Raw genomic sequence first — 12,125 nt, forward strand, 5'->3', positions numbered from 1 at the left:
ATATACAATATATTGTGATATATATTGCTTACAATATATCAAGCAAGCAATAGCATACTTACAGTATATATATTAAATAATATATAGATTATCTCAGAAACAGAATAACAGAGTTGGAACATTCATTGCAATTCTATTTTACTATTATCAAGGTTGTTTCTTACTTTACAAATTTCAATTCTGAGGAAGATGGGTAAATGCAAACCAAGATCAATCTCTCAGACTTTAACAGAGGTATTGAGATTAAAGTATTAAAATGTCTGCTTCTACACAATAATTAGAGGCATTGTTTTATACTCACTATTCTTACTTCTATATATGTTCTCATTGTGGTTTGCATGTACTTGTCTTCTTCACAAAGAGACAATATACATTCTTTCCATGCTGGTTTTTTTCACATGACAGCTTGGAATGGACTAGGACTAGAACTATAAAATAGGATAGGATAGGATAGAATTTTTTATTGGCCAAGTGTGATTGGACACACAAGGAATTTGTCTCCAGTGCCAAAGTTCTCAGTGTACATAAGAACTTTTTCAAGAGTTTTCCTGAAAAAAACTACCCACCCTCATTAAGAATAAGCTGTAACTACCGTAAAAAAAGAACAGCATTATTTTGAAAGAAGGGGGCATTTTTTTATGTTGATTGGAGGTTTCATTTAAAGCCTTGGAATTATTATCTTCTCTGGGTGCAAAATGCAAGATGACAGCTGCAGGTACCGTATCACTAAAATTTTCCTCTGTAATACAGGTAGTCCTCGACTTATGACCAAAATTGAGCCCAAAATTTATGTTGCTAAGTGAGATTTGCCCCATTTTACAACATTTCTTGCCACGGTTGTTAAATGGATCACTGCAGTTGAAAAGTTAGTAACCTGGTTGTTAAGTCGATCTGACTACCCCATTGACTTTGCTTGTCAGAAGGTTGCAAAAAGTGATCACATGACCCCAGGATGCTTCAACGGTCATAAGTATGAAACAGTTGCCAAAGATCTGAATTTTGATCATGGGGATGCTGCAAAGGTCGTAACTGTAAAAAACGGTCAAGTCACTTTTTTTGGTGCCGTTGCAACTTTAAACGGTCACTAAATGAACTGTTGTAAGTCAAGGACAACCTGTCTTTCAAGACCTTTACAAAGGACTTGGGGAGATCTTGGCAGACACTAGCTACTTCTGTTGTTCTTGTCTTCTGAAATGCTAGATTAAGTGTTATACAGTACAAATAAAAATGGGCATTTCTGAAACTTAATATAAATATACTGCAAAACATGCACTAGTGTCATACAAACATTGGTTTCAATGGGAATAATGAATCAAGCACTGGTGTAAACATTTTTTCCATTAAATTAATGCCACAGCTGGACTGCAGAACTGCAGATGATCATTATATGGCAGCAAAGAAACACACACAAAAATCCCAACTCTTTTGTGCCATCCCAAAATTCCTATTTTAATGGAATTTCAGATATCTAGTCTTTCATATACAGAAATGCCCTAGATGATCCAAGAGATTTAGCAGGTTTCTCATCCATCTATTAAGCGAAGCCACCTGACAGGAACCAAGAAGAGGATATCTATACAAATCAGTATGGACCCCATCCTGATCTATTTTTTAGACAATCCCTTGGGTCTTTCCTCAGGCCTTTGTCTAAAGCAGTTGAGAGCCTTTTGTGGGTCACATGATCTATTTGTTAGTGACTGTTTTCTCCAGACGCCCCTTTTGTATTATTGTATAGTACAGATTGTTATTTTAAATCTTCTATATTTCATGCTACTAGCGTGTTTCCCTGAAAATAAGACCTATCCCGAAAATAAGCCCTAGCTTGATTTTTATGTGTGTGCCTAATATAAGCCCTACCCCCAAAATAAGCCCTAGTTAAGACCCCGCCCACTCCATCTCACCATCTGGTTGCATGGGGTGGTGCATGAGTAAAAATCAAGCTAGGGCAGGGGTGGAGCTACCCCACATGCTCCACACCTGCTTACCTGAGGACTGCCACAGCCAGGCCTGTCATGCCCCAACACTTCCCTCACCTCATGGGGGCGGTGCCAGCAGCCCCATCCAGCAGGAGCCCACGTGGCCACCACCGGCCCACTTCTTCTGCATCCCCCCCCAGCCTCCATTTCGCCTTCAGGAAAGGCCTCAACAGCCCAGAACAAAGCTCCGGGTTGATGCACATGACCTCTCCCAGCCCTCATTTCGCGAAATGGAGGCTAGGTGGGCGACATGGGGGACAATGCGCACATCAACCCGGAACTCTGTTCTGGGCTGCAGAAGTCTTTCCTGAAGGCCTCTGCTGGCAAAACGAAGGCTGAGGGCAACGTACGCGAGCAGTGACAAACAGTCACAGAAGAAGTGGGCTGGCGGCAGCCATGGACGAGGCTGTCGGTGCCGTTGCTGTGAGGCAAGACAGTGGGGAAAAAAGACATCCCCTGAAAATAAGACCTAATGCCTCTTTTGGAGATAAAAAAATATAAGACCCTTATTTTCGGGGAAACACAGTAGGAGTCATAAAGGATTGGGCACCTTAAATATTTAATTGAAAATAAATAAATTAACAAGTGTGTTGTTCTTCCCATAAAGATTCATTTAAGAGAAGTACTATCTGACTAAACAGTTACAAATTTCATGAACTTACCAGCTGTGGTGTACACTGTATATTTTACAGATGCAATCAATTCATCATTTTCTATTGTATCACACTCAAATGCAACGGGATGAGTATCTCTGTGTACTTCCAAAATAGCTGAATCATTAGGAATAATGAGTGACTGCTAGTGATTCAAAGGTGATAAAAAGACAAAATGTATCTCATAATTAGGAATTTACATCAACATCTTGTGAAAACTTTGGCACCTTTCTCCCTTATAATATCCAAAACAAGAATATTTTGAAGACTCCAGTCACATTATCTTTTTTAATTCACAAAAAAGGATCCTATGCTCCTGTAAACATTGCTGAACAACACTAAGCACCCCACAATTTGCCACAGTGACAGAGATTGCTGGGAACTATTTGGCAGCATCTGGAGTAAAAAATCGGTCGCCCATGTGTTGTTTGTTTAGTTATTTTAAATATATAAATCTGGGCTGCTAACAATCCATACAAATCAATATTAAAAAATCCTGAAAACAAATTAAAATAACCCAATACAAGAAATGGTGACTACATTACAATCCCATAGAAACAAATGCACATATATATTCCCCTGATATTCTGGACTAACATTTGGAGAGAAACCGAGGTTTTAATATCTTCTGGAAGGTAAAGAGAGTGTTAATTATGATAAAGTGTACAATGAATCATAATTTTATAACTCTTACTGATTTCCTTTTACACTATATATTCCAGAGAAATATGTTTAAGGGAAAGATTAACATCAAAATTATTAATTAAATTACTATTTCATTAAATAAGGAAAAGTGGAGATGAGGGGACAAGTTTCTATAAAAATCTAGCTAACATTAATGACTACTATATAGTCTACAATTAAGCTTATTCTCGTATTTTGTTTCTGCCTCTGTTTCGAGCAGTTTAATCCTGAATAAAATATTTTAAAAGACAGAATTCATCTGGACTTAGCATGGAGGAAAATAATATGGTTGAACTTGGAGATGGGTTTAGAGAGAGATTTGTTGCAAATAAAAATAATTCTTTCCTCAGGGAAATATAATGAAGGATCTTACAAGGAGTAGAGATAGTGCCTTATTTAGATCAGAAAGCAATAAAGAATGAACCATTTTTAAATGACTTTTGAATATATCTTTCATGTTAACTTTCAATTTTGACATTCAGGTTGTAGCTTTTTCTCTGATTTACAATGGGGATTCTTTGAGGTAAAAATAGCATTAATTTTAGATCTACCTAATAGATTGTTAAATTAAGATAATTTAGATACAAAATGTAGGAAATAGGAAATAATTTGCAAAATCACATAATAAATTCACAAAATACAAACATACAGTATAGCCTAAAACAAATTACTTACTTGGTCGGGAATCAACATTTTCCAAATATATTGAAATCGATTTTCTGGAGGTACAAATATACATGGTATCTTCACACTAAGAAGACTCTCAGAAATAGGTTTGCCCCCTACAAGAAAACAGCTTTCATCATCACTTCATGCCATTATTAAAATAATAAAATAATATTACCATATGATACTAGATACTATATTAATGATTTTTGGAAACTAAGTAGGGTTGGGCTTGGTTAGAACTTGGATATGAATCCACCAGAGCTGTAAACTAAACTGAGGAACTGAACTAAAAAAACCTTCTAGAAGATTACAATGGTGAACCACTTCCATGTGGAAACGGCATGGACACATCCATGTAATCACCAAGAATTGAGCTCAATTGAAGTTAGCTTTTTTTTTCATTCCAACAATCTAAAGCTCTGGAAATAATAATTAAAATTAAAATAATTATAAATAGCATGCAGCTCAGTTTATTCTTACTTTTTTTTTAAAAAAAAAGTACCTCTGACCTAAAGTATTAGAGGACCACATCCAAATGCAATTTAGGTTGCTATTTGTTATTTATAAAGATAGTGATGGTGAACCTATGATACGCATGTCAACGGTATCAACACCCAATAACTAATTTCAAAAACACACCCCATTCTTCCTCAATTTTGGAGGCTGCATGAGAATGCATGGCCTCCAGACCTTCTTGAAGTCAGAGTGAGGGCTGTGTTCTTGTACAGTCTCCACAAATTGCACAACCATGAGGTGTTCTTTCACGTGGTTTTGGGAGGTGGCTGCAGAGGTGCAGAAGAGCATTCTCCGAAGCCACTTCAAGAATGGAGGCCTTGTGAGATCTGGAGCAGCCTCAGGTAGGCCTTTCAACAGAAAGAGAACACACCACCTGAAGGTAAATGGCGTGTGGCAGATCCTGGGAGAACTGGGCTATGGGGGCAACCATGCTATTCCCCAAGGTTTATATGACTTGGGGAATGGCACAAAGCAGCTTTTTTGAGTGGCAGTGGTGGGACTAGGGCTGAAGTTAAGGCCTGGGCCTCTACTTGGCTCAGCCTCAGCACTAATGCTTAGTGCTGTTATTGAGAGTGGCCTAGACGTAGATAGAGAACTGTTTCTTGTGTGTGTGTGTGTGTGTGTGTGTGTGTGTGTGTGTGTGTGTGTCAGTTTTGGCTCAGTCCAGGTCCTGTCATGTTGTGGAACCTCAGAGAAAGGACTTTTCTGAAGCTATGTCTCCACTCCAGAAACAACATTCCTCCTGAAATCGATACAAACTTGATCCTTTTGGAGATGTGGCCCTTTTCAGCAGTTTCTAGAAGAGGATGGCTTGTGATCTGGCTTCCTATTGTGCATTCTGTATTGTTTTTATTAACTAGTTGTGTTATTCTCCCCACTGTGGACATTCTATTATCATTTGTTCTTTTTTCTTTTTCAGAATGCCGTTTTAGTTTTAACTATTATAGTTACCTGCCTAGAGTTTTGATTTTGATTGATATGACCTATAAGTTTAAGTAAATAAATAACCAACCTCATAATGAACACATGCTATTATGGAAGAGAGCTATGAAATTCTTACAGGCCAACTAGAATTTATCATTACATCATGACTTACAGCCACAATCTGCTGGTCCTCTGCATTCTTCAACACGAACAATACACTTTGTTTCACCTCCAGGACATCCATTGGTTAATATAACTTCTCGAATGCCAATACCTTTGATCAAAATTATTAAAAAGAAGTATACATGTGTCTTTTATTTATATATCTATATATCCCCAGCTCATATTTTAATTTCCTCTCTTTGGAAATTTCATCTTTTAAAATAAAAGTGCCCAAAACCTAAAGGACTTCAGAAAAACATTTTCTTTCTATAAGTAAAATGCTGCTTAAAACCGTCTCTTAAATCATCATCTCACAATACAAAAATGTTCTCTTTTTAGTTGAATTCGATATGCACTTTCATTTTGTACACTACTGAAACAAACAAGTTAATTAAAATTTAAATATCAACGTTAGCTTGCAGCCTTCATGAACCTGGCCTTTCAAAGCATCCACCATCTGGTGCCTGAAGCATTTTTGCTCTGATGAGCTCATTCCAATCAGGTACTAAGCATCCTTAATGCTTATTGGTATCAATGGAAAAATCAGAACATGTTATGGGATCTAGGAGTTCCAGAAAGAAGATACAAGTTAAGGATGTTTCAGATACTACATTCATCTCAACCTCTAAGCAACTCTTATAAGATAAATGTTATTTGTAAATTATTCACTAATGGCGTTTGTGTGTGTGACTGTGTATAGTGCACTCAGGAATAGCATGAATTTCTATTAGATTCAAAATGTTCCTTTCAGTGGATTATATGTTTTATAGGGTTTTTAAAATTAATGTCTAAGATGTTGTAATAAATTTCATCTTCTATATTTTAGAGTGACAATAATGGAACGCATGACCTGTACTTGTGGTGGTTTTCGATGGGGAAAATTGTTTCCATCAAGTATTTAAATTTACACTCTCCAGAGTAAGATACTAATTTTAATTCAGTATTTGTAGAGATGTTTAATTTTGAATATTACAGTAACATTGCCACAGTCAGTGGTGTGCAGGTGAATATTTAACAACCAGCTCCTCACTCCCACCCCATTTTCCCAACACTTTAAGGCCTCACTGATACTGATGGTCCATTGCCACTGCTGTGTTGTCAGCTGAATAGCATGCTGGGTATAATAGCTCAGTTCTGTTCTCACCAGCTTGCCAAACTCCAGAAAATTTAATGATCAGCAAACCGGTACTAACTTCAGCACATTGCTGGCCATAATACAGTATAATAATGATCTCCACCACTTAACCTATTTTATATTAAAAAGTTCAGAGGTGAGGCAGAATGACACAAACTCCTCCTATTGAATGCTTAAGACTATAGGCAAGTAAGCAACTTTTTTTTTAATCTCTGCCTGCATTCAGCCAAGTTAGCAAAGGAAAGAAATTTGAGCAGTAAAGGGCCAATCAAGCACACTCAGCAAATCAAGCTGGCCAGTAGGCAAAGTCTAAATATCCAAACATTCTCTATTTATCTGACAAAATACAGTTTTGGTAATTGGAGCAACAGCAATATATACGTCAATGGAATTCTGGAAATAACTTACATGAAGAGGGTTGGGACTCTGTTCATCATCACAGTAACACTCCAAAACCTGAACAAAACAGGACTAAGTTTGGCATGGGAGGAGATGGTCAAGAGGCAAAACTGGTGCCTTAAAACTTGTAGAATTTTAATAGACCATTTTTTTCTCTTAAAAATCCCTATGTCTCCCCCAAAACCAAGCCTACTTTTGAAGTGTAGCCATGAACATGCTATGCAAAGTCCAGCAGTCCAAATGAATAAATTACCCTATAACCATCACTGGGTCTGATGCAATGAGGCACAAGCTACTATTGCTTATTACAGGTAGCCCTCGACGTAAGACCACAATTGAGCCCAAAATTTCTGTTGCTAAGTGAGACAGCTGTTAAAGTGAGTTTTGCCTCTATTTTACAATCTTTCTTGCCACAGTTAAGTGAATCACTGCAGTTGTTAAGATGGTAACACGGTTGTTAAGTGAATCTGGCTTCCCCATTGACTTTGCTTGTCAGCAGTTCACAAAGGGTGATCACATGACCCCAGAACACTGCAACCATCACAAATATGAGTCAGTTGCCAAGGATCTGAATTTTGATCACATGACCATGGGGATGCTGCAAGGGTCAAACATGTGAAAAACAGTCATAAGTCACTTTTTTCAATGCCCTTGTAACTTCGAATGGTCACTAAATGAATTGTTGTGAGTCGAGGACTTCCTGTATATCATTTCAGATTATTTTCACTTATCTTCTTTACTCAGGAATAAGTAAAAAAAAAATTAAGAGCACATATTTCCTAGTGAATATGCAGAGGATTCTAGCCAACAGAAAAGAGATACACATATATGCAATTCAAATCAGATAGAGTCCCAAATTTCTATTGTCAATATTTCACTTAGCAATGCCATATGATTTTTTTTTAAAAATGTAAAGATATTAAACACAAATGCTAAGTTACTTTGCTTTTTTCTTCTTTCTCTTATGCTAAATGCTGCATTCCCTGCTTGCTAAAATGACATATAATGTGAGGGAGCAGAGAATATTATGTTTAGTCACAGCAAATTATCGAAGAGATTATCATCCATTATAGAGACATTTGTTTATTGAACAGTACAGAGAGCAAAGAGGGCTTTTAAAAAAAATGTTTTGTTGACCTAGAGATAAACAGAATAAAATATATTTGAATACTGAATTATATTTTAGGCATATGAAAAACAACTTCTGATGTTTTGTACTTTTGAATCTATTGAGCACAACTTGATGGATACTATAATATTTCTTGGACTACATGTAAGTCATAAAACATTACTTCAAGTGACAAAGGGAAACAGCAATATTTAATGGAACTGTCACAAAATAAGGATTCTACAACATGGCTGAATATGGCTCAACTCAAAAATACAATAACTAGAAATGTAAATGGCTAGGAATTGACACTTTTATTGAAAACATTTTTCTTGTTTTGCAAGCCTACGGAATATTTTTCATAGACACAGAGTGAAACAAAAACTGATGATGACAAAGATAGTAGGGAGGTAGGGAAAGCAGTAGCCATACCAGGAAGATAACAAAGAATTCCTCTAGTCCTTGGAAAGTATAGGTGGGATGGGAGAAATAATGGTTTCCCATTCGCTTCCTAAGGCCTTTTTAGATAGTGAACTCACTCTGGTATTCCATCCTTGCTCTTGTGCTATTATCATCCAAATTATAATCAAGTGTCTATAACTGTCAAGGTTATTTTGACATTCATTCTGCTAAATTCAATATATTTAAGAAATCAGGCTGTTGGAGTGCTTTCTAACTATACAATTCCATATACTCCCAATCCACACCTATACTCCTAATCCATACAACGTATCTATCTGTTCACAATAAATACAAGCCCTGTGGAAACTAGCCAAGAGACTGGATGATTTCTAAGTACAATGGAAGCATTCAGAACCCAGCTGAAGAAAATATAATCAAATGATTACATAGATTTTAAATATAATCCTTTGCATCATACCTATTTATTTCACAACGGATTTCTGAAGATCATGGGGGGGAGAGAAAAAAACCAGTTCTCAAATGGATGAGAATGAAATACCAACTTGAAAAGAACAGGAAAAGTTCTTCCATAGAAAAAAGGCCACTTCTAGGCAGGAATATGTAAATTTTTGCAATGTGGCAAGAAACAGAAAAAAAGCTACCAGGTTACCCACTTGGTAATCCTGGCATCAAAGTTATATATTAATGCGATTACAGAGTCTCTAGAGAACCAATTTGCTGTAGTGATTAAAGGCATCAGTGATTAAAGGCACCTAGAAACCAAGAGACCTTGCATTCTAGTTCCACTTTAAGTACAAAGCCAACTAGGTCTCTCTCAACCGTAGGAAGGAGGCAATGCCAAAAACGTGCCAAAAAAACTGTTCAGGAAGTCACTAGAAGTCAACAGTGATTCAAAGGAACAAAAAAGAAAGAGTCCTTAAATAAAATGTCATTAAAATGTTTATAGCAGCAAGTGATATAGCTACATATAGCTATAGTTATTGCTAGGACCATAAAAATAAATTCTTTCTGAAATAAAATACAACCCAGATAAAGATTATTGATTGAGGTGGGGGAGGGAAAAACCTCTAAATCAGGGGTCTTCAAACTTGGCCCTTTTATGAATTGTGGACATCAACTCCCAGAATTCCTCAGCCAGCATGCCTGGCTAAGGAATTCTGGGAGTTGAAGTCCACAAGTCATAAAAGGGCCAAGTTTGAAGACCCCTGCTCTAAATGATATTGAGTTACAGATAGTTACTGCTAGTGATCCTTCTATTGTAATTGCTGAAAACCTAAGCACTGTATAATGAAAAGAACTGAGATAATATGTGGAAAAGAATAAAGAACTGTTGAATGATATGGATACAGAAAGAATAGAGATCATTGGACTATAAAATAGATACCAACTGGTGGATTTTAATGTGTGTGGGGGTATATGATTTAAAAAGTATTACTAACAACAAATGCTGCATGATTGGAGGATATTTCCTGTTTTACTGCAGAAATCCAACAACAAACAAGCCAGTTTGTTTTCTATCTCAGCTACCTGAGAAATGAATACTGTACACTGGGAGAAACACCTATCCGATTTGCTCTTCTCTGCATGAAGCCAGACATCTGTTACTAGACAATGAGTGCTCTACTTCTAAAAACCCTCTGCTCCTTCTGAGGCCAGAACTACCCATAACACAACTAATAAATTGTATAAGTGCTGAATAGGCTACGGCTGAGAAGTGATTTGTGCTAATAGAGCTGGCAATATTGTAAGTGGGAAGACATCTGTGAGATGATGCATCAGAAGGTCTTTCAGCTTCTGAACATCTCACAGATGTTCACAAATAGAGGGAAATTGTTACTTTGGTGAAAGCAGCTCATAGCCAATAAAGAAAAGGAACTGGCGTTTTAAAAAAGAGCTTACAGGCTGTGAAATTAACAACAGATCTGACCTAAATTTCTAATGACAATCAACTGGATTGTTTTTGTAAATTATATCTATTATTGAAAATCACCATGAAGTAAATCAGAAAATACAACTTAAAACAATAAAAAACTACCCTTAGCGTTATTTATATATATATATACTCACCACATGTAACAGTGCATTCTCCAAATTCTACTTCTTTAGGCTCTGTCAAATTTTCACCTGCAAAAGGATGAGTTACCACAAGGTGGTAAGATGTAGTTACCTAATTAGAGCGAAGTGTATTCCCTAAATTCTTCTTTATTGCAGTTCACCTGAAATACGAATAGTTGCTCCAGTTCCCTCCCCTCCGCCCCCAATAATGTGAAACAGACTGGACTCTGCCTCAATTTAGTTACCCAAGCACATATTGCAGGTATATTCTTCGTTTAAATTTCAAATTATCACTTGACCCCTTAAACATAAAAGTGCTTTTATATCTTTCTACGGCATCCGTTTTAATTTTCAGAATTCAGCTCTGCATTTATTCCCGACAGCTGTGTAAATTGAAACGAAGAAGCACACTGTGAGAACATTCAGGCCAGGAACAGATATTAATATATGCACGGTATTTTTTTTTTTTCAGCCGCTCGGTGTTGCATAACATCCAGCTGCCCCCTTCCCTAAACCGAAGTGCAAGCGTGCTTCTCGGCAGCCCGCCTTTTTCGGGCTCCTCCTTTTCTTTATGGGAAATCTCAGAAAGGTCGCTGAGCCGGCCTTTCCGTTTTGCGCCGCCCGGAGTCCCTCACCCGAGTCCACGAGCTGCACGATAGGCTCCGCTAAAGCCGCTTCTAGAGACAGCGAGTCGTTAAAGGCGATGTCGGGCTCTTCTTCGGCCAGCAGGTTCAACCACAGGTTCAGCAAGAAGGCGAGTGTGCACGCGCCTCCCGTCTTGCGGAGCCCCATGTTTTTTCTTGTTTTTTGCAGCGCCTGGACTGCGCCCGAGCCCGCGCGGGAGCTGATCCCAGCGGGAGCCGCACTCGCGGCAACCATTCAGGCGTCACAATGCGACCCGCTCAGAATTCGAAGGGAGGCTCCCGGCAGGAGGGGAAAAAAAAATAGCAGCCCCCCCCCCCTTTTAGGCCCTCTTCCCCCTTGTTGTAAGACGGGGCCATCCTTTCTGCCCCAGGCGTCTTTCCCCTCCTCTGCCAGAGACCTTATATGTAGCCCCTGTAAGGTGGGGGGGGATCGCATTACCACGTTGCGCAAAAACCACCTTGAAGCCGGTCGACTCAGCGTAGGTTTCTTAACGTTTTAATTCCTTGCGCGGAGTTTTCTCAGAACGGCGGATCGGGCAGCTTTCTATTTAAATGTATTTGTTCCCTAATCTATTAGGATCAGGGGTCTTCAAACTTGGCCCTTTTGTGACTTGTAGACTTCACCTTCCAGAATTCCTGAGCCAGCAAAATCATAAAAGGGCCAAGTTTGAAGACCCCCTGTATTTGGATGGTTTCATGCAGCAGGTCTCTTAGCCTCCCTGGTATGGATAGCCTTATGCTGGGAAAGGTTAGACACATGTTGTCTCTGAATAATCC

General features: G+C 38.1%; 1 protein-coding gene across 1 annotated transcript in view; it reads right to left on the reverse strand.

Moving 5' to 3' along the window:
* SPACA1 (sperm acrosome associated 1) overlaps positions 1 to 11,496 on the reverse strand; it is a 26,608-nt gene extending 15,112 nt beyond the window's left edge. The window contains exons 1-5 of the mRNA XM_015824224.1: positions 11,340 to 11,496; positions 10,717 to 10,773; positions 5,595 to 5,696; positions 3,989 to 4,095; positions 2,639 to 2,774 (exon numbers count right to left, since the gene is read on the reverse strand). Coding sequence (XP_015679710.1) covers positions 2,639 to 2,774; positions 3,989 to 4,095; positions 5,595 to 5,696; positions 10,717 to 10,773; positions 11,340 to 11,496 — 559 coding nt within the window. The remainder of the gene's footprint in view (positions 1 to 2,638; positions 2,775 to 3,988; positions 4,096 to 5,594; positions 5,697 to 10,716; positions 10,774 to 11,339) is intronic.
* Between the last annotated feature and the right edge of the window lie 629 nt (positions 11,497 to 12,125).

Source organism: Protobothrops mucrosquamatus, unplaced genomic scaffold (genome assembly GCF_001527695.2).
Source record: "Protobothrops mucrosquamatus isolate PMUCROS unplaced genomic scaffold, P.Mucros_1.0 scaffold2168, whole genome shotgun sequence".
In the NCBI taxonomy this organism is placed as follows: Eukaryota; Metazoa; Chordata; class Lepidosauria; order Squamata; family Viperidae; genus Protobothrops; species Protobothrops mucrosquamatus.